This window comes from Haemorhous mexicanus, chromosome 3, assembly GCF_027477595.1.
Source record: "Haemorhous mexicanus isolate bHaeMex1 chromosome 3, bHaeMex1.pri, whole genome shotgun sequence".
Taxonomy (NCBI): domain Eukaryota; kingdom Metazoa; phylum Chordata; class Aves; order Passeriformes; family Fringillidae; genus Haemorhous; species Haemorhous mexicanus.
Window position 1 is genome coordinate 19,220,864 of NC_082343.1, and position 23,911 is coordinate 19,244,774.

The 23,911-nt window shown below is 37.5% G+C and overlaps 1 protein-coding gene across 3 annotated transcripts in view; it reads right to left on the bottom strand.

The window, feature by feature from the left end:
* Positions 1 to 2,585: 2,585 nt before the first annotated feature.
* DISP1 (dispatched RND transporter family member 1) overlaps positions 2,586 to 23,911 on the bottom strand; it is an 89,907-nt gene continuing 68,581 nt past the window's right edge. For all 3 annotated transcript variants that reach the window (XM_059840982.1, XM_059840981.1, XM_059840984.1), the window contains 6 exons: positions 18,566 to 18,595; positions 14,922 to 15,045; positions 13,808 to 13,935; positions 13,277 to 13,374; positions 11,111 to 11,208; positions 2,586 to 6,241 (listed from right to left, as the gene is read on the bottom strand). In XM_059840982.1, coding sequence (XP_059696965.1) covers positions 2,597 to 6,241; positions 11,111 to 11,208; positions 13,277 to 13,374; positions 13,808 to 13,935; positions 14,922 to 15,045; positions 18,566 to 18,595 — 4,123 coding nt within the window. In that variant the 3' untranslated portion in view covers positions 2,586 to 2,596. The remainder of the gene's footprint in view (positions 6,242 to 11,110; positions 11,209 to 13,276; positions 13,375 to 13,807; positions 13,936 to 14,921; positions 15,046 to 18,565; positions 18,596 to 23,911) is intronic.

A 23,911-nucleotide genomic window follows, 5' to 3' on the forward strand; every position in this document is an offset into this window, starting at 1 on the left:
CCAATTCCTATTCTCTTCCACTCTCCAGGAGTTGCACTGGCTTGGGTCTTAGAGTCTGAATTGACACAGATGCAGCACACACACACACATACGGTGCTACATCCATAACTATCAAACTTATTTAAGCCAGTGATTGCTCCTTGTCCAGCTAACCGATTTGGAAAAGATAAAGCACTTTGCAGGGAGGAAATGGCAAAGTCACAAAATATTAAGTAGCATCCATGATGTTTGTACATCTGAGGTGTAACACAAGACAAACTCCCTTTTGGTTATCAGACAACAGCGTCATTTATTGTGTCTTGCACCCTTTTATCCCCTTCCAAACTCCCAGGTCAGGGCAGGTCATTGGTCTATCTCTGTGTCTCCAGACTCTGAACCAATAAGATGCCTGCATCCTAGGAAACCTCCCATTGGCTGTGAGCTTCTGTCAGCTCAGAGGCTGCTCATGGAGCTGAATATAGCTGCTTACTATACTTGATTAATACTACTGCAACAACAAAAGGCAGATACAGCAGTGATCCTGCCCACTAGCCAAGCACATTAGTTCATTTTAATCTTTCCTAAGAGTGCATTACACCAGAACTCCTTATCTGCCCCATTTTTCTCACTGTATCAGCCTTTAAGAACATACAAATCATTATGGAAACATAACAATAATCACTATCACTTACATAACTGTTTCAAAACTAGTTATTAATACAAGCAATCGAAGGCAATTTCCTTACCCAGAATGCAGGATGGAAAACTGGCTTACAGAAAAATCTCATTTTGAGTTCATCAGCTGACAAAGTTCTCTGTTCTGTAGACACATTGGCTGGGGACCTCCCCAAAGGCCCATGTCTCAGAGCTGTGAATGACAGCTCATGTGACAGGCACTGTGGTAAGCATTACATGCTGCTTTGACTAGGTCTGACAAACTACACTTGAGCAGGTATGGTGGGCAGAAAAAAAGCTGGACAACAGCAACAGTCCAGTTTCTTTCTTATTCCCTTAAATAGCTTGCTATCACTGCAAGTGTTAGCTTGTAATTAATGGTGTCTGTAGTGCACGGAAAACTCATTACAGGATAAAGAATCAGGCTCTAAACTGAGTGACAAGTTCCAAAAAACTGAGTTTCTTTTTATTTTATAACTAAGAAAGAATGACACTCTTCTTAAACCATGTAAAACTAATTTAGGTTTTTCTGTAGATTTCAACCCCTTCCAGTCACTGGGACACATCAGCACTAATATCACTACTCCCAGCCAAACCAAAGTGGTTTTTTGCATGTTATGAACCTTCTGCATGCCTCCAACATGAACACTAGGACAGAATTATCCAGGCTTTTCCTCCAGTGATTCATTACACACCAAGTACCTGATATCACATCAGCCCATGAAATCTATCTTCCGTGTCTCATAAATCAACATCATCAGCATAACCAAGCGATGAAATGAAGAGATTTGTCATTAAGATACTCTGAAATTATGACATGCTACACAGTTCCAGCTCTCAAATCCACCCTCTTAGAGTGGTAAGACCAGCAAGTATTCCCATGATTACCCACAGCTATCATGTGACTAAACCCTGTGCTTACACAGATACAATATCTGAAATCCAACGTCTTGGTTACATGGGTAAGTTCAGTATTTATAACTTCATCTTGGTACTTCTCCAGATAGAACACTCAGAACACAGTATTTTAATTTATGTTTCTGAGCCTTTGGAGTTGACTTAATCTGATACTTACTGTTGGCAGTAAGTCTAGAGCCTGTGCATTAACACCTTTCTCCACAGCAGATTAACTCTGTGGGAGAAAGTTCAGTATTGCAAGGCACTTCATGTCCAATTTTACAAGTCCTGATTTTACATACGTCTGTCAGCTGCATAAACTGTATTTTTGTTGTCATCACTGAGAAGTCAATAATGTTCACTGACTATTGTTTTCACCTGTATTCTCTGGTATGTAATGGTAAAGTCTATACAGTAACTGTCAGAAAGGCAGTTTAAAATGTTTTACTGCACTATATATACAGAAATGCAACACAGGCAGTGCAAATGTTGTAGACCTCCACGAGCTTTTCTTTAGATTTTGTTAGGATGAATAGTTTAGAATATTTCCCAAACAGGCTACCCTGCAGAGCTGGTCTGTCAAACAATCCTGAAAGAACACAGTTACAGTTCTGCTGCCATTTCAAAGTGTGCAGAAGCCTGCCAAAGCAGCAGAAAAATAAAGGCAAATTATGTGCTCAGGAAATGTGGCAATCTCAGTCTGCCCCAAATGTTATTGATCTCACAAGCCCTGGTTTCAGAACAGGGAGAGCTTCTTTGTAATGCTTTATTTCTTGAAATGGTTTATAAGGAGAAATCAAACACTAATGCCCTGGAACAAAATCTAAATGAAGCATAATCTACCTTATGAGTTATAGCAAAAAAACATTCTGGACAACATCAGGTTTTACTACATGTAATGGCTTTATGAAATGTATAAATGTTATTGTTCTATAAAATACATTTTTCATTCCAAAAGGCAAATTATATTTCATATTTATTCACTTTCTAGTGCTTTAAACTTATTTTTAAAAGAAAGACACAGGATTGCCAAATTAAAGGTTTATTATAGTGTTTTTATTAACAAACTTTCATTGGAAAGTTCTGGGCGCATTAACATAGGAGGCACATTGGCTTCGATGTTTGGCGTTTGACAGTCAACAGAACTACACTTTACTGCAATTGCCTTGCCACAACAGCGTGAACTTTCATGGCAACCCTCAGAGCGAGCCTCTCTCCCTGACCTTTTCAGCAGGTGTTTTTTATCATTTTGGTCTACTTTCAAAACTCGGTCATTCTGCAAAGAACGCTTATCTATCTTGCTCTCAGCTTTCTTTTTCTGCTTTGACAGAGAGGCTTTCTTGCTTTCCACCTCATTTGCTTCTATACCACCCTTTTCATCACACTTGTCTGTCTGCTGACAGAATCCCTTTTGGTTATTTGAGACACTGCTCTCACATTCAGAGCAACGCACTATTAGAGGTGCTGCGTTTCGGCAGAGGAACTGTGAGGAGCTCATTACCTTTGGAACAGTCCTTAAATTTTCTTCTGGGTTTTGATGAACATGTGTATCTCTCCTGTTTATTCTTTGATGTGCCTGGAACTGTTGCACGGACTGGAGGAAAAAATTTTTAGGCAGAGAGTTTTGTGTCATCGTTCTTTTGAGCCTTCCTTGAAGGCAGCTGCAGTGGAGCATATGCTGGACTGGATGTACGTAACCCTCAGCAGCTTGCTGTAAAGCATTTATAGGAGCTACAGAGCTTTGGATCTGCACGGTCCCTGGGGAGGGAGAACACTGGTAACAGAAGGTGTCACTTAATTGCTGAGAGGAGTGTGGACTCCACTTCACTGTCACCTGCTTATATGCATCAGGACAGCTACACTGCCTGTTCTGAGAGAAAACTGGGCATATGGTGTGTTGGTCAATAGAGGTCTGGAGCACAGATGAATTAGCAACGTTTTTGATGCCTTTACTCACTTCACTATTATAGGCAGGATGCATAGGCACAGATGAGTTTTGGGGCTTGCTGCTGAAGAGCTCTGAACAGATATGAGTTTCTTCATATGCCACTTTCTCTGCAGGGTTACAGATTCTGGTTTGTGATGCCAGAGGTTCAAGCTCATAGTGCTCATGCTCCATTTCTGGTTTTTGGCTTCTGGAGTCCAGGCGGTACTTGCTTACAGGATGGGATTTGTTTTGACTTCTGCCCCCTTGGGGTCCTGAAAAGGTCTGAGAGAAGGCATTACACCGCATTTTTTTTGGTAGTGGGATCTGGCCACAAGTGCCCTGGGGCCCAAGGCATCGGCACATGCACTGGAAAAAGAACGTTGCAAAAGCCCAACTAATGCACATTATAAGCATCATAAAAGTGCCAAGCTGAGTGTATGCCAACACTGTCGAGGGCATCATCATTGCCCCAGCTACAAATGTAGTCAAGGCAGCCATTGCAATAGCAGAACCCATACGGCTTAAAGAAAAAATGACCTTCCCCTCTCGGTCAGGGTCTGGGGCCAAGCGATAAGCCACTCCATAATGAACAGCAAAGTCCACTGACAAGCCAACAGCCACTGAGATTGTGACAGATTCCAACACATTCAGCTCCCACCCAAGAAGAACCAGAGAACCTACAGTGACAAAAATAGTTCCAGCTATTGAAACTATTGCATAAAGGCTTATGATTATGTTCCAAGTTGTAAGAAGCATTACGCTAAATGCAACGGCAACTGAAAGGCCCATGGCAATCAGAGTACCATCAGAAAGACTGTCCTGAAGATCATAAAATTCAAGGTTACTCACAAACCAACCATTGCTAAGACCTTCAGGAGCAGAACTAAGCTCACTTGAAATCCACGAGTCCACCTCTTTGTAGAATTGATGCATTTTCTCATAAGCCAGTGTGAAGAGGTAGGTGCTTTGGAACTCTAACACTACTGCCCTGATGGTGTCATTAAGGTCAAAGCGAGGCCCTGGGGTTTTGCTATCTAAATGGTACCCTGTGCTTCTTTCTAGCTCCATTATAGCTCTCTTGATACATAATTCAAAAACTTCTTGTTTGTATGGAAAGCTCCAGTGGCTGCAGCAGGGGTAAAGAGATGGCTCATCACAGTCTTGATTCTCCATCCACTGCTTAAATGTTTCAATGAAGCAGCTTGTGAAGTCTTGTTCTTCTGTCTGATAAAAAAAGGTTTGATTTCTTAACTTTTGACAGAAACGTAAAATCCAAACCTGCGAAGCTGGGCTAGCAATATTAAAACTGGTATCTAGCTGCAGCTCTCCTTTGCTTTTAGGGTTTAAAGGGTCACCATTATCCTCAGGTGTGACACCCCAGATTACGGTAATCGGCATGTGGAGCTCTTCTCCATGGTGGACACGTTCAAACATAAAAAGTTTTTTGTATTCAGCATCGTATCGTTCAAATGGGTGAGAAGACCTAAACACCTGAAACTCTGAAAGCTCCAACGACGGCAGTTTCATCTTTGGATTTACACACACGATATATGCTCCACCAATTGTTAAGGCAAGGAACCAGAAAAGCCAAATATACCGAAATTTGATAACAATGCATGGCAAAACTTTCTCAAAAAATATCCTGGATGCTTCTGAGACTGCAAAAATAATCTTTTGGAACATTTGGCACAACACTGTCCAGCAGTTTTTGTTGTTGCATACCCTCTGCTGAGGTTTCTTAAAACAACTGAAAATACTGACAAGGTATCGTTCATGTAATACAACTACAGCAGGCAGCCATGTAACCATCAAAACATAATTAACCAGAATGGCTGTGCCAGCATAAACACCAAAACACCTGATTGCTGTGATATTGCTGACATAATTAGCATAGAAGGCAGCAGCGGTTGTAAAACTCGTGACAAACATGGAAAGAGCAGCATGTTGCAATGTGATGCTCACTGTCTCAGAGGTGCCAGCATGAGGTTTATCAAACTTTGTGTAGTTCCAAACATCACATAAGACAAAAGCATCATCTGCTCCGATCCCAACAAGGATAATCAATGCTGTGAGATTCATGAATGGAAAGAACTCAAAATTAAATACTACCCGATAGAGAAAATAAGATATAATCAAGGAACTAATTATTGCAAACATAGTCATCAGCGTGATAAACATGGACTTGGTGTACACACACATAACTAACAGGACAATTACAATGGCTATGGCAGGATACACAGTATCCATCAACAGATAATCCTGAAACAACCTATGTTTTATTCCGAACTCAATCCCCGTGACGGTTGTTACACCATCAGAAGCGTTCCAGTTCTCAAAGTTATCTAGGTAAATACTCATCATGCTTTCCCCTTTCTCAGTGGGAGAGAAGAGCATACTGTATTTTAAAGCTGGTGATACAAAGTCAGCTGTCTTTGGGCTTAGGAAATCCTTGTCCACTAGGTAGTGAAGGATCTGGTAAACAGCATTGTACTTGGTACATTTTCGAGGCACGTTTGTACACTTGAGTTGGTCCTTCCTTTTGGCATTCATGTCCCAGCAGTCCGGCCCCAGGGTTCCATTGTAGTAGTATTTGGCACAAGTGCGAAGCAGCTTTAGGGTGTGAGAGACATCCCGTTCGACGATTTTCTGACACGATGACCTGTTGTTCAGAATAGCAATATAGTTGCCTAGTGTCCAGCTGGGACAGCAAGAAGCAGCAGTGGCTCTCTGGCAGAGATCACCAAACTGGGAATGGGATCTGATCTGTATAAAGACAGACAGGGAGAAAAATCCAATTTAAAGTAACACTCTGAAACATTCGGTAACCAGAAAAAAAAAACAACCCAAGAAATTACTTTAAATTATGAAAATTCAGTTTACGTTAACCTTTGGCATTAACATATTAAATTCTTATTTCTACACACACTGCTTTTGATCGGTATCCTCTTGCATGCAGCAGACCAAACCAGTCAGTATACAGACTTGTCACAGTGGCACAGAATTGGCCAAACTGTTAGAGTATTATTTGAAGATCCACTGAGGTGTTTTGTTTCTTTCCAGTCTGAGGACTGTTAACTCTCTTCTATTATCTCATGCTATACTCCTGAGAATAAACAATCAGCCATCCATCAGTGAAGTTTCATTCTGCTTGGAATCATATCCCGAAGTTCCTAGGAGAGGCAAGGACTTACCATCCTGAAAGGAAGGATGTGACAGCTTTACCACAACTTCCATCACCTGATCTCTCTTCTACTTGAGACAGAGTAGAAATTTTCCAGGTTCCAGGGTAGAAATCCATTTTGATTTAGGTTAAATGTACATCTTTTAGTTAAGCCTTGGAATCTTAGCTGTTTAGTCTGAGCTCAGAGAAATTGCTTCAGTGAAAGACAGAGATAAGGGGGGGAGACAGGTCAACTTGGCCTAGGAATTCTTTCTGATAACAAAAGAACTAGCGCTAAATGTCACGAAAAGTCTGTAAAATGAATATGTATGAACCTATTGTGAAATTGTATGCATATGTATTTGGGAAGAAAGATAAAAAGGGACCTGAAGATCCCAGAGGCACGCATTCCTTTTAAGGGGAGTAATCCCCGAATGAGTCCAGCGCTGCAATAAACATACCAGCTTTACAACTTTTACAAAGTTGTGGAGTTTTTGATTTTCTCCGCAAAACATACTAGCCTGATTTTATTAATCTCTCTCAGCTCTTGTACAGCTGGCAGGCACTGTCCCCAAACAGCTCAGCTTGCCACCGAGGCACTTGCATGTCCCTAAGTCATGCAGGATTTCCAAAGCACAAGGTAATTCCACTGTCATGAAGCACCCCAAAATAAGAAGTCATGCCACTGAACGCTGCACCCACAGTGCATGGCACATTGTGGTTAAAGAGGTTCCTCAACCAAGTGAGTCTTACTCCCTTATGGGGATATTTTTCTTTTATTTCCAGAATACTCCAGATTTAGTTGAAGACAGTAAGAGCACGACTTAGCTAAATCACTTCAAGACATTTCTACACAAACTGAAAATAACTATAAACCAGAAATGAAACTCTAACAAGGCTAGATAGGGAAATTCTCTCAAGATGAGAAAACTCAATCTTTGTAGAGCACGAGGAATAAAAGTCTCCAAAACCAGAACTTCTGTTATATGTGACAAAGTAGAATTAGTCCTTCAAATAGTTAAGATATATGTCAAATTTATGTTTTGATCAAGTTACACAGAATCTTACACATATTAATACAGTCACATAAATAAAGCCATGTTCTTCAGATTTTATAGGAGTGCATCCTGAAACAGTTGTCCATGTATGCTTTAAGTGATCTGAAAGAAACCACTTAGCCTCTTTTTCTTCAGCAGAATTACACAGGCTTATTATTAGCAATCCTTCATAATGCAGACCAAAAAATACACTTAGGGATTCTCTCAGCAGTTATAAAAGCTTTAATATGGACCCAATTTTGTCAGCCAGTTTCTGAACAACAACAAATTGGCATTGCAAAACACCAGGGTAATTCACATTTGATTGTTTCCAGATAAAAACACACACACATGCAAACTCGGGAAAAACTGAACAACCAACTAAATAAAAGGAAGCAGCATATCTGGAATAGCATATCTGTGTTTTTCATGGCACATCTCCAGGTTAGTCCTATGAGGATATAATAGGCAAACTGGGAGGAAAGGATTGATTTGTCTTCTCTTTGTATTCAAGTTAAGATGGGACAACAAGGTTTATACACTGTTCTTCTATACTTGCTGCAGGCCATAAACATTCACTGGCAAAGTAACTGCTGCCAAAGATAAAGTAACATGAGCTGGTGGCTGGAAATTAGAAAGTAAAATACAAAACTTAGGTCCTGATAGCTCATTAAAATACTACATAAAATGTTAATAGATTGTAGCATTAGGCTTTGTTGGTGATCCAAAGGAACAGGAAAGGTCATTCTGGTGTTTTCAGACCTGCTCTGCCACTGGCACCACTTCAATTTACTTTGGAACAAGTAAGGAAATGAAACTGTGCAAGCTGCACACATCTGGGGGCAGATCTGCCCAAATGGCTTTCTGCAGTGACAGAGAATCACAAATCCACTGCTTTGGGGAAGCAGTCTTAAGACATAATATACAGTCATTAAAGTTTATAAAGTAACTGTTTACAGTTTATAGGGAAAACATTCTGCAATTTACAGGTGGAAAAAAAAAAGCTCTTCTAAAAAAATGAGAACACCTCCTATAACTATTTTGTATATAAAGTTTCCATGATGATTATGGGACTTGCATACGCTGAATGGCTGCAGGGTAGAGCCCCTAAATGTCAGTAAAACCTATTGTTAAAGTAGCTGCAAGCAGATAGGAATACAATTAATACATAGAGGATATGCTGTTAGTTCCATACTAAAGCCAGTACTAGTTGGTGCTGATATCCTACTCATCATCAGAAAAATACATAAATTCAAAGTTTACACTTCCAGCAAGCAGCGCCTGATTTTCCTGTCTTTGAATACAGAAAGCTTTTCCACTTAATTCAACAGAACTGTGGCCCTAAACAAGCAGGAGCTCAAAACCAAAAATAACTACAGCCAGAACAGAGTCTGTAAGACCCGAAGGTCACCAAAGTCATCGATTTTTTGTTATGGCTGCAGTGAAAGTCAGAATCCTCTGCCTCCCTAGGGACTGGCTGCTAGCAGAACTTTGCATTTAGAAGTGGGACATATCACAGCACTTTGTGAGTTCTAAGAAGTGTCAGAAGTACTTAAAAATTGCCAGAAAGTGTTCAAATATTTAAAAATATTATTTGTAAGTAACAACCATTTAAAAAGAAGCGATGAAAAAAACTTCATCCCTTTCTGAGTCCTGAGTAACTAATTTTTAAAATAAATTTATATGCACAGACCACCAAAAATACCAAAACCTAACCATAATCATTTTCCATACTAACTAGCTAAAAATCAATGCTGCTACCATGATGCACTATTATTCTGCTCAGCAGATGTGTTAAATTACTTTATTCCTAAGTAATTTACAAAGAAAGATCTGCAAGGCCATTATTTACAACAATATTCTTTATAAATATCTACACAGTTGTGGGTGTAGATGATGCATCAAACATATCATTTTCTGAAGTGTTCTTATTTCAAAGGAAGAACTGGTTTTATGGGCCTTGTTTGTTGTAGTAAAGTAGTTTCATCCTTTCCTCAGAAGGTATAGCTATTTTTGATATAATACATTTTTATCAAGGTGAGCAGATGGGGAGGAACAAAAGAAACAATTCTCAGTAGTAATGCAATCATTAGAGAGATACTCTTCAGAGGTAATTAACCATCGTCTGTTAAACAGAATTATGTTTTTTCATTCAGACTGCATTGCTTTGCAACAGTCTGCACTACCTGGGATTTACCTGCATCAGCTGCCTGTGTGACTGAACCTCTACAGTAAATGCACAGATTAGCATCTCCTCCCTCAGCCTCAATTTTTACCCTTTTAAAAGATTATTCTCCCCTGGATCTCCTGACTGAACTGGTGATGTGATGACTCCCTAGCTCAGCTCATTCAGAACTGAGCTGGGCTGCTTTAGATCCTGTACTCTTGCTCACCTGGCTCATTCTGATTGCAAAAAAAAAAAGATAAAACCACATGAGCCATCCTGTCAGTGCAATCATCTCTGATGGGGAAATAAGGAACATTTACAAGCATGTGAGGACAAAACTCACTTCCAACAGGGGAGCCAACCAGGACAAAATGCCTGTCAGCAGACTTCCAAGGGAGATTCATTATACAACGTTCCACCACAGTTCAACATTTTAAGCCAGCAAATGATGGCTGTTGTAGAAAAAACAGTTTGGGAATTTGCTAAATTAATATAGCTGTCTAATAGGCAATGATCAATCTAATAATGAAAATATTTCTCATTAAATAAATGAGAAATATGAATTAAGTTGTCTATGATTATTTTTGTTTTGGAGAAAAGCAAAGTGGAAATAATTTGTTCAGTATTAACAGATTAAAAACATATTGCTTCATTTCCATGCGAAGTCATCAGTATGTGAACCAAAAGTTCATTGTTACTCAGTTCAAAGGAGTTTGCTCCAGCAAGTGACAAGCTTATATTTTACAGATAAAGTTTAAATGAAAATTAGTACCTCTAGCTATTTGACCTAAGTTCCTTTGCTGTCCATTTAACAGTCTATTCTAAACTAACCAAAAAAAAAATTAATTTGAGTGAACCACCAGGTGTCAGAAAACAATGCATATATTACGAGATTATAGTTAGTTCACCTGGAGGTGAAAACACTAGAAAAATCAAATATTTGCTGGGACCCAAGTACAAAACTCCACAGAATAATATTCTCTAAGGAAACACACAGTAAAAGTTAAGATAGTCCTTTCCGGAAGCAACCCTATTCTACCCAATTCTGGATGCTATTAGTAGAAAATTCAAAGAAATTCCCCAATATATAACCTGATCCACAAATGTAAAGTTGTTTTTTAACTGTATGTACATGCTGACTGATCATTTGACAGGAGTTGAACCACATGAAGTCCTCTCATATGCTACTGGATGGCACTGGGCAGCAAAACAAAGTTTCAAATGCATGCTCTGTATCTGAAAGTGAAACAAATGCCAAATTGACTTACCCTCAAGTTGTCTACATTACACATTGATTTAATTGCATTCAAATTCCATAAATTCTCTCCTTCTGTTGATGTAAACACCACTCGTGAATAGCGATCACCTGAAATTACAGAAAAGGGGGTTTTTACTGATTGTTTGGGTGGGCCTGGTATCAAAGGCTGAGGCAAAATCCCACCATTCAAATGGCACACGGGAAATCTTTGTCGAGTCATGGGAATTCACCTCCTTTTCAAGATGAGCTGATTATCTGTAAGACTCACTCCACATGAAAGTTTCCATTTCCTTAAGGTGCTTATAGTAAATATGGCATCTTCAACACTACACACTACTCAGAAGCTCTACAGACTTCTATTCAAGCAAACTATCTTCTGAAATATGACAAACAAAAATCAGAAGATCTAATCAGCAAACTATGAAATTCTTGGCACAGTATAATGGCAGTACACTGATAACAGTAATCAAAGGGTGATTTAGTAAGTAATTTGGGAATATAAATAATAATTATAAAGCTGTTTCTACAAGAATGTTTTTGCTTTAGAAGCAAAAGACTGCAGTGGAAATTGTTGTGATATCCTTGAGGCCATTTTCAAGAATTCCACAGTTTAGACTCATGGAGCTTAAATTACAAATTAAATCACATTTATCAGAAGACAGATTTAGGAAAGAAAATAATTACTTAGTGGCAATGAGATCTGTCTGCAGAGCTCACAAGGGAAACAAATATACAAACACAAATATATACAACAGGCTAACACAGTTGGGTACTCTGGGTTAAAAAACATGATCACATTAATTAAAATATTCCAAAAACCCAAAAGGCTGAATTTTCGCCACTGCTGTGCAGCTGCAGAATTTCTGCCTTCCACAAAGCTGCAATGAAAAGACTCAGGGGCAGTACTTTATGATGTCCAACCATGCTTTACGATCAAGAGAACTGAAATCTAGAGGTCCTGGAGCAGACAAAGAAAGATACCAGGAATGACAAAAGTGGATCAAGAGGAAATCAACTGTTTTCTTTACATAATGGACTGGCAAATTTTCCCATAGAAATGCAATTCCTTCATGACTGTCACAACTGAGACTAGGCAGAAAGAGCAGAGGAAAGGAGGAGAGTGAGACTGTGCAGAACAGCAGCCTGGATAAGAGGAGTCAATTCCGCTTCAAGAATGCTCAGTAAAGTACCAACTACATTTTCTCTCCCTCACTCATGATATGCTAATTTGGTTCTGTTCACAGGAGTAGAAATTATGACCTTGCTCCCATCCTCTCACTTAAATGAAAGACTATACTGCAATTGACAAAAAAGAATAAAAATCTGTTTTTCACCCCGTTTTTCCCTGGTCATTGCTCTCTTAGACCAAGTAATCTAAACAAATAATTTCACAATTGTGTTTTTGTGCTGTGTTATCAGTCCTCACATGTGGAAGTAGCCACATAAGAGCTCAGGTTCTTCTATGAATAGAGGCAAGATCTACATCTCTCTGCCAGAACAGGAGAACAGTTCTGCAGTGTGCCTTGTAAAAAGTCAAAAGACCTTGTCTTTTTTGTCCTCTAGTTTAACTTAGTCAGCTTCATAGCCTACAGTGCTTTAAGATGGGGACATTTTATTTTTATTTCTGATTCTTTGAGGGGGATGTTTTCTTTGTTGCGTTTTTTTGTGTCTTTTTTTTTCCCCTACATAAACCCCTATATTCTGTACAAAATATAATTGGTGGATGCCTTTAGGACATACACAGGAAAAGTATTTTGATTTAGGTTTTTTATAATTAAATTAATGGCATGGACAAAGCATAACTCCTTCCCAAACGTGAATTAGCCACACACAAAACACTGATTTTACAATGTTCAGCACTATCAACAACTAATAAAATTCCTTACAGGAAATGGAAACACTTAAAGGAAGCACTTCAAGTAAATACAGTTTTTTTCTGAGAAAGAGCCAGTAGAATAGAACCAATAAGGCAAATCTTTAAATAATTCTGAAAGTGATTTTAAAACATTTCAGTCCAATTTTACCAAGATTTCTGCAAAGAGAAAGAAGGTATTTAATGTGCTTATATATTAAGTTAAAAATATCTTCCTAATATGGTATACAATATACAGAAGAGTTCAGAAAACTCTGAACTGTCAGAAGTTTTTAGCTTTCCTTGTATCATTTCTCCACTTACTTGGAATATCACAGAAAAAGGTATCCTTGTGGAAGTTCCAGTCTGCTTGCCTCCTCTCTCTTTCATAGTGATCATCTGACCATCTGTCATCTTGATGACTAAACCAGAACAAAGGATTTCACTTTACCTTAGCAAAGAAATCACTAAAAGAAGCACCATCCAAACAAGTCACACAGCTTAACAGCTCTGACACCTGATAAAACATATTTTTACCAATGTGATTTTGGGATACAAAAACTGAAACAGTAATTTAATTTTTTCTTTAAATTAAGAGACTTCAAATGAAAGGACATTGAGTCCAGGACCGAAAATATCCATAGAGAAAAGTACAATTATACATTTTTTAAAAAAGCTTGCACTGGGAAATATCTAGCCTGGTATGAAAGGCCTTAAATACTGTAGAATATTAGATTCTGCATTTATTGAAATCAGTGGCAGCACATATATTAACTTCAGAGCATACTGGTGAAAGCACGATATACATACAAAACCACCAATAAAACAAAATGCATTATAACTATAAAGCCTTACCTTTTAGCTTGCTCATCTGCATATTTGAAAGGGTAGTTTGCAAGTGTTGCTTTGTACCCTGTGTTTTTCACCATGTTGTTCCATGTGACAAGTCTCTGTCCTATGGCCGTCCCTCTGGGTTCAAAACCCTAAGGGAAGAGAAGCAAAAAATTCCACAATGCTATTCATTCTTCAGCTCAAACAGGAGAGTGGAAACACGATCAAAGTGATGGATAGCTTTCACTATGAAGCATAATTACTCCAGGCATCTACTATTAGAGGTAAAATGCTTCATGACAAATAATGACTGATTGTAGAGAGTGGCAAGGGATTAAGAATTCTTGCACGTCTTACTGCTCTCCCTGAGAAGAGATGATTTGGTCCATCCAATGTTCAACACTTGGTTTTCAGAGGAAGGGCATTCTACAAAGTACTCTTCTGTATCTCAATTATCACTCTTAATTAAGAATAAGGCAAATATTTAAATAATTTTGAAAGTGACTTTGAAACAATTTTAACAAATTGGCTGTTTTCAAGAAATATCCATTGCATATGGATTTGTACAGATACACATTCTATACTGTAAATACCAATAACTTACAGGAACAGTTTATTTTTATTTGAGGATACTGGTTAAATGCCATATTTTCAATTAAAAAAATCCTGAAAGCTACTCATGCTTAAGACAACTCATAAAAAGTAAAAAAAATGAGTGCAATATTTAGTGGAATCTGATAAAAATTACTTTTATCCTTTCAATACGGCTATCACTTCATCCTCAGAGGGGACTTAGAATCCCCTCTCCTTTAACAGCTCCTGGCCTTCATTCTTTGAAGCCTGATTTAGAAAGTATGGTCTGTGCTGTACACCTAAAACTGGGAAGAATTTATATTATTTATTCTGAAGCAGTTCTTTTGAAGGACACATGACCTTAGCAAAATGCAGAGGGCATGGAAACTAGTGGGTAATATACTTTGATGGCAACTGCAGCTTTGTATTATCATTTGCTGTTCCAATGTCAAGATTTAATACTGTATCATTGCTCTACTTGCATTTACTGTTTACTGGTTCCAATGGAAAACATGGCAAACAAAAAATACTTATTTGACAGGACAACTAATGGGCATTGACTTACCAGCAGTGGATCAGAGAAATCTGGAAGATCTGGAACTAATATTCCCACAAGTGCACACACCACTATGAGCACAGTGCACATGCCCAGGACCACCACAGGCCAGTCAGCGATGAGCGCGGCGTAGCTATGGGACAGGAGCAGGGAGAGGTGCTACAGCAACAAACACTGCACACAGAACTAATCCATACTTCTCTCAGGAGCTTTTCAGTTCAGACTATTATTTTTCCCCAGGATTTTGACAAAAAATGCAAGCTTATCTATGATTGCAAGCCACTAGAAAAAGATGATTTGTCAAAAATTTAGTGAGAGATAATGTCACTACTTGGGATCTTTTTTAAACTTAGGCATTTTAAAGGAAAATATTGAAGAAAGAAAAAGATCTGTTTTAAAGCAGAACTCAAAGAAAATACTTCCTCTACTTTTAAAACAGTCATTTAAAAAATATTCAAACCCTACATACTCATGATCCATGAACTCTGTTATAGTTCAAAGATGCAAGGGGTTGGCAACACGATATATAAACTAACATTAACTGTCTAGTCTTACAGCATAACATCCATTCTTGGGTTTTAACACCTAGTTCATTCTAAATTTTATAAGTGGAAGAATTGTTATATGCAAACCTAATTTTCATTATTTTTGTAAAATATTTTTATTTTTGTTAATTCAAGAGAAATTTTCAGAAAATTAAATGAAATCAAGAAATCTTCATTTCTAAATGATTTTTCTTACAATAAAGACTTGAATTCATAGAGTTTATGTCTCAAAAGCAACACTGTTTAATATTGGGAGAAATGAGTGCATAGGAAGTCCCAAAAAGGCGTTAGAAAAATAATTACAGGCTATGAATCCTTCTATACAAATGGTCTCTGTACACATTAAATACTGACCAAGATCTCCACTCTTATTTCCTCATCAACTTAAAGCAGCATAACATGAAAGTTTACTACAGAGAGCTCCTTTACTTATTTCTACTGTCTTGAAAGATTATGGCTCTTTTTCAGTTTTAAGAGCAACTTGCTAATTAATCACAATGCAATTATCAGCTTGACCGAAATTTTCTGTCCTGCTGCTAAGAAGGGACTGATTGTCCATCTCCCCACTCCAGATGTGGGTTACCAGTGCTCTGACTGCAAAATCAATGGCATATGCAAACTTATTCCTGTTTTTCCATAGCATGTGGAAATAGGCACCTCTAGGGGTCTAAGTACAGCTTTGAGGATCAAGGAAATCCAAAGCACTGGGTGTTTCTCCATTTCCCATTAAGTAAACATGGAATAATTCTGACATGCTCACACAAGAAGGTTAATTAGCAAAAGCTTGAAAAGCAATCTGAAGTCAAAGTTTTCATTAAAGTCAATCACAAAGCTTGCCAAATGAGCAATTGTACAAAGCTGAAGTGAAGTAAATGACCAAACAGAATTTTCCTATTTATAGTACTAAATGTTTTTCTAAACTCCATTACAGACATTTGCTCTGAAGTCATAAAAGTTATACCCAAAAGATTCATTTTCCTATTCATCACTAGTGCCAGATTTACCACTTTGACATGTTGTCTCTACAGTTCCATTCTCAGCTGAGCACTCTTAAATTGGGTAAATTCTTTCAGCAGTAAAAGAAACTCTGTCCTAAGAGTTTAATGGGATAATAAGCCACATACGAAAGTGCTTGTTTACATCTGCAAATTTCTCTTCTTTCTTTTACCACATACTGAACTAAAGACAAGCAAAGCTCACATGGGCTGACAAGTGGACTGACCACTCTATTTTTAATTTTACCTGTCTGAGTATTATTTATGCTGCTGAGGGCTCCAGCTCCAACTAAGTTACCTAAAAGCAGCCTCAACCCCAACCCACTGTACATGGCTAAAGAAATGGCAGGTTTTAATTTTTTTTATTCATTAAAAAGCTATAACATGAGTTTAGTTACTTTTTGTTTCTCTGTGAGGAGGAAGCCACCACCCTGACAGATTGGGCATAAATGACCAATTGCCTGAAAATGCCTGAGTACAAGGAAAAAGCTTAAATCAATTCCTCAGTGGAGGAATCCCATTCAGAAAGGGTATCCTTAGTGCTAAGCACATTCTTAAGTACTTTTCTAAATCAGGATAAAACCTCCCACTTTTGGATGCCTAATTAAAACTATTTCTTGTTCGTGCAATGACCTAGACATACAGCCACACTTACACCTTGGTTTTGTTTCATCCAAAATATTCCAGCACTGAATGATGAACTCATGTAAGTTTGACACTGAGTGAAATACCATTTTTATGCCATTTTTCACTGTTTTCAGTCTGTAAATGGTACTAATTTTAGCTAGCTATGTACCATTAAAATATAGCTTTCATTAATTTATTTCTTCCTGATGTTTTTTACACACCAAGAAAAGGTTTGATTTGCTTTTAGTATTTTTTTTTTTAATTCATGCTCTAAGTAATTCAAAATGCTTAGGAGATACAGTAATTCAATCTATATTTAGCACAATTAAAAGCACCACTGTTATAAAGCAATTTGTCTAAAGGTGATCCAAGACCTCAAATGTTTTCTTCAAAAGGAGAAGGTAAAAAAGAGAATGTTTAGGTTCTTTTCCCATTTTAAGCATAATATGTGGCTAGTGAAAAACTTTTCAAATCAGCTCCAAAATACAGATGTTCTCAGGTTCAACCACTCCTCAGGTTTGTACAGAGACAGAAATGTACCATATATAGATTTTGTATTGTAAAAAGGTCACTATGAACAATAGTTATTTGTGTGACCCAAATCATATCAACACACAGATTTCTGTAACTCAAATACTTACATATTACATGACATTTAACAAACAGGCCTGCTCTTTACTGAAAGCAAATCCTAAAGATGGACTGTGTTTTTAATGTCCTTTCACTTGAGATGGTTTCTTGTTGCCACTCTGATGCACTGACAGTTTTAGATATAATGGTCTGTTATTTTCTCTGTCCCTGCCATTCTACAGAACCTACAGAATCCAAACCCAGTGTTCTAAATTGCCTGGGAGTTTAGAAGAATTAAAAACTACTATGACAAAATTTTCAGAACTTGTCTGTCAGGTTTGTTTATCACTACTGATGATATGACCAAGCCACTTCTCAGAGCAACCCTTAACCAAAAAAGCACTGAGACATGGAGTATCCAGGCACAGATTGTAATAAAAATGCCTAAAATAGCTGAAAACAAGAAGCACTGAAATCTGCATAGATTTTAAAGTTCTGGCCTAGTATTAATGAGGAGACTGCTTTTCTGCCTGTAAATGGAGCCTGAGTTTGGATATCCTGCATGTTCTATCCCGTTCCTGCTCCCCCCCTATGATTCACAGATGTGTTTTTAGGGACATAAAAGAACTTGGCTCTGGCTCTTTGTTTCAGAGTTTATTTAGAGACCCACTGCAGATCAATTCTTCTAAATGTTGTTTGACCTTGCTGATAGTATCTGGTTTCCCATAGCAGTAGCAGAAGTTTACTACCCACTGCCTAAAGAAATACTTTTAAAGTCTGATTTAATTTGAATGTTTACTTTTTTCTTTGAATATTTCTTATTCTTGCTTTGTATGGGGAATAACAGTTTTGCCATCACCTCATCTACCACCTTTACAATTCCACAAACCACAGCTGTGACAGCACTGAACCTTACCTCTTTGGTAACTTCAATGGTCTGGCTGGCCTGAAAGAAGAGAAAAAAAGAGAGAAATTGAGAATGCATGAAATATGCATGCACACATCAATTTGTTTAATTATTCTCATACACAAGTAAGAAAATAAATTATAAAAATCAGATATTTTAGGATATTAATTATTTTGAAAGGTTCACAATCATATTTAATTGAGTCTTTGCAAACAAGTAGTTCAGAGAGTAATTACAGCTACAGACAGCTGGGTTTTCAAAAGTGGAATTTTATGCAGCTGATTTTTGGGATTACTATTCCTGAGGCTTTTCCAGTTTTCAACAAGAGACCAAATAAACTAATAAAAATTCAAATAAACGAAAAAAATTCAATACTATTGAAAATCATGACAAAGTTTGCATATGATGGAAACAGACAACCACAACACCATGTTCTGAGTGTAATTCACAAAACTTCATAGTTGTCCTTTATAATTTCATTTTAAAAAATTATTTTGGCCACAAATTCCATCTTGCCATAATACAGGAAGTAGAAAGACATAGGATACCTCTATAAAATATTTTTATCCAAGTTTTTGTTACTTCTTAAATGTCAAATATAAAGTATATTATTCTGAGAAGGAGGTGGCAAACCCAAGTGAAAATTATTTTAACATTGTTCAGCGTGCACTTCAATTTCTTAGCTACTGGACCAGTAAGATTCACATAAATTTCACTTAAAAAAACCTTTCATAAACAATCTGCAAATAATTTCAAGAATGTGACAGAAAATCACTCCGAAGCTGTAACCATACAATGGCTTCAGTTAAGATATGGATTTGTTTTACCACCAAGGACATTTAATATTACTTCTTTTAAAAAGTATGGAAAGCACTGAGTTAAGAAGCAGGTGCCTGCATAATATAGATCACTTAGTAACATCACACTGAGGTTGCCAAAAGCATAGATTTGCATGCTTTCACACACAGATAAACAAGTCAGACTCCTCAGAGATTTTCAGAAAAACTTAATCCCCTACATAGACATGAAATTTGCTGTTCTTCAAAGTAGTAAGAGTTGTTTACTACTACACAAGAGTAAGATTTGCTCCTTTCAGCCACAAGAAAATTGGAGAAAAGCAGATTCACCATTCTCTAGTTGTAGAGCAACTCAAGGATTAATGAAAGGTACAGACAAAGATTCTCGGTTGAATGCAGCCACAAGATTAAATTTATGAAGTGTCACCAACCTTCAGACTAGGTGCACAAATCTGACTTCCAGAGGTACAGAACATACCCAATTTTCCAATTCATGCTAAAAGCTGCTGGTGGCACTACAATAGACTCACCAGCAGCCAGAATGTAGAGAAACCCAACTGAACTGAGTTCTGAAATTACTTTGAACAGTAAATTCCCTGAGGCTGAAAAGAAGCTGTGGCAGGCTTGGGGGACTGCTCATTGTCTGATCTACAGCTGCAACCACAAAATCAACTTTTCCCAACTCAGGCTAGACTGGAGGATCAGAAACCAGGTACTGAAGTCAGAACTCACTCGAACCTGAAGTGAACAGTAACAGGACTCTGGATGAAGAGAAATGCTTAAACAGACAGTCCCTTTCATGAACTTGCACCAAGGCAGAGCACACACTGAACATGCCTTCACGACTGTATGGAAAAGGGGGCAAAGTCAGAGTGTTGGAAATAACAATTTTTTAACTGCAGCATAGAATCCTGGGTTTGATGAGAAAAAAATATAAGCAGACATACTTACTGTTGGTAAGGTAATTTAAACATTAATTTCTAGCTTTCGTTTCTAAAGATCTGAATTTCCATATATATATTCTTTGTCTGTGCCATAATAGGCTCTGCCGTGAGTAACAGTATCAGGCAACACTTTGGCACAAGCAGAGCCACCCAATAATGATTAGTACAGGCTTTGTATTTATGCTGACTTGTATAAAGGTTTCTATGACAATTCCGGTTTATATTAGCAGATTAAATTGTTTTCTTCTGCATGGGGGCTACTTTAAAATTAAATTTGTCTAATTTGGTTTACACAAAGTGGGTAAAAATACCAACACAGTCATTCCTCATCCTCCCCCAGTCCCATCAAAACCAAACTACATTTCCCTCTGTTTCCTCCACCTGCAAAATATATTCAGTGCTGAACAAATGATGATGCTTAAGTTCTTCAAAGCTAGGCAGGGTTAAAGGTCACACCTGCTATCAAACTTTTGTTTTGAAAAGCATGCATTGAAAAATCCTGGGTACACTCCGGTAAATTCCAGCAGTGTAACCAATCCCTTGCAGCTGTTGTGATAACTTTATTATATTGGTCAATAGGAAAAGTTATCCCTGAAAACTATGCCCCAAAATTCTTTAGTTATGCTCTAAAATACAGAAATGCATGGCAAAATGAGATCTTTCCCACTTAATGAATGTTGCTGTATCTAATTTTTTAAGTATTATACTTTCATTGAGCCAGTTTTAATAACAGCATCAGCCTCCAAAAAAAAGTGTGGACAAAAAGAGTCCTCATGAGTTTTTGTAAGAAAGAAGTGGTGAATTCCACTCTTTTGCTGGGACAAAAGCCAAGTTGATCTGTGTATTAAATTACCTTTGTACTTAGTTCTCACAAGTCTGATAGCAGAAAGTGACAATCACAGTTGTTGGTGACAAGACCAGCACAACCAAGTTACTGCACAAACTGCAGTCACTGATAAAATCTAACACACTGCACCAAGAAGGGAAAAGGGAAAGAGGAAGAAAAGGACGGGTTCTGTTCTAGCACCATTTACTGTGAGTGTCAGCCACTGCTCAACATATGCTTTGCTTCATCCTGTCCTTTCCTAGTGGCAAGTTTTGTCTGAACATCACACAATTAAGAAATACATAAAGAAAAGATAAATTGATTGGTTAAAACCCCCATATGTTTCTCAGTATGAAATGTATTTTGGATGCCCAGGATCCTTCTGTATAACATGCTGAAAAGGAGGAATGGTGTCTTTAAAAAGGGCTGCTGTAATATCAGCAAGTGTACTTGCTGATACTTACAAGTATCAGGAGGATTGATCAGCTTTGGACTGGACTACTACAGCTCCAATTATTCACTTTTCCAGCATAAATAAGCACTGAACCTCAGTGTTTCTATTGCTATTTTGAACAGTGATGTAGTAGAAATCATTCGTTTCTTTGTGAAGAAACCTACTTGAATAGGGGCAGTTCACAGGTATAAAAAATATGATTGCTTTTGATATTTTTCAACATGAGAAAGATAACGAACAACACTTGAGCTTCCTGGAGGGGAACATGCTGTGCCACATGGCAACATCCTGACTTTGGGTTCCCAGGGAAGCCAAAGCCTCCTTTTGATTACAGCACTAAATGAGTTTTCTCATGAAAGTTAATAGGGTAATCATAGAGGAGAGTTTGATCCTAATTTCAAATATCACACTGGAAAACAAGCTTTTGGAAATCCTACGTATTATTAAATCTAGTTCATAACCTTCATGTCACCTGGACATCACATGGCACAAGGCAATATTTCAAAACACATTCCACAGCATGGGACTTAATAATAACACTATGGCTGATTAACTTCATATGCAGTGTGTTTTATTAATCTAATGCATTTCAGGGAAATACAAACCTGAATGTGTCAGAGGACAACAAAACTATCTAGATATTCCAAGGCATTTTTTTCAGGCTTTCTTCACAAACCTCGGTTGTGAGAAAGGTATCAATATAAGCAACCCCTTGGCCTCACACCCCAAAGAATTAATGCTTGCTGCTTCCTTAGTGGGTGCAAGAAACCCTGAAGAATGTAGCCATGAAAGAGAAAATTAGGAAAACAGGCTCTGTTTTGAAGCGTACTTTGAAGAGTTTTCTAACTGTTATGAAGCACCCATCATTTCAAAGAAGTGTTAAAAAGGCAACTATCAATACCCTAAGAGGTTGAAAGAGATATTAATATGATTTTAAATAGGAACATTCCTGCTTACACTGGCAGTAATGTTGGTTGGGGTCTTTTTTTGAGTCAAAAAGCATCAACATATTCCAAATCATATCTTTGTACTAACTTATCCAAACATTACCTTCCTAAAATTCCTGTTACAATTCTGAATACTGCCCTGGCTAAACACTTGATTTCTGATTTATGCCATTTCACTTAGCTGCAATTAATTTCTATTTCACCATGAGCAGATGTAGAGACTGGAACTTGGATATAGAAAGGCTTTTCCTCTTTTTTTCTTTGGAGGAACAATAAGCCAGTTAGACTTTAAGCTGAAATTAATGGCTACCAGCCTGACATGGGGCAGCACAAAGGCTCTGCCTGTGATTGTTGTGCCCTATTTTTAGGTCTAAGGAAACAACAAAGAGCACTGGATAAATCCGAGACTGTCAGTGTGACTCCCCTGTCCAAGGATTATGAGGTATTTAACCTCAATGCTTTACTTTGCCAGAGGGAAACTATTCTCTTTGTTGGTAGATCTGGTTACCAGAAGTGATAAAACATAGCTTTTGGTCATTATTATACTCCTGGATAAGCGAAATCCCTGCAGGATAGAATGACATATGTATTGTGTTGTACATTCTCCATCAGAACATACAATACAAATTAAATCCCTGCACAGAAAGAAAATCCTTGTGTTTTCAGAATGTCACTGACCCAAGAGAGCAATCTGAATTGCTCCTAAATATCAGGTTAGCTTTTGCTGTTATATCTGACGTAACACCTATGTGCTTTATCATTTTAACAATCACTCAGACAACAAATCCAACAGATTGAGTTGCCAAAAAAGTTTTTATAAGCCTCCCAATTTAATTTTTTTGCTATGATGAGCAGTTTTCCATTATTTTAAGAATGAATTCTATCTAGATGTTCTTTAAACATGCAAAGTTCATTGTATTTGTCTGCACTTGTTTAGATCTCTAAGGAACAGGACAACCTACAGCAAAATGATGTTGTAAAGGAAACAGAGAATTCAGTTTTCTGGTAAGTTGCTTTTTTAAGGTTTAATAAAAACAAAGAAGAATGCAACTAATTTTCATGGGTTTTCCCCCACATAAAATATCAAGGAATAATCCAAAAGGATTTAATATTTTTTAATGTCTACATTATCAGGGTAAAATTATCTGAAACTAACTGCTATTTCATCCCGTAAAAATGTGCAAAATGTCAATGTTGCAACTTTTCTTAATGCTGTACACATGACTGTTCTTTTGCTTAAAATTAAGCAAAATGCAACTTAGCAGACCAAAAATCAATATGCTATTTGGCAACTGTATTACAGATGTCAATTCACATTTTTACAGTTGAGACATCAAGCTTTATAAAAGTTCCCATCTGCTTTTCTTGTTGTGTTCTTACTTATCTC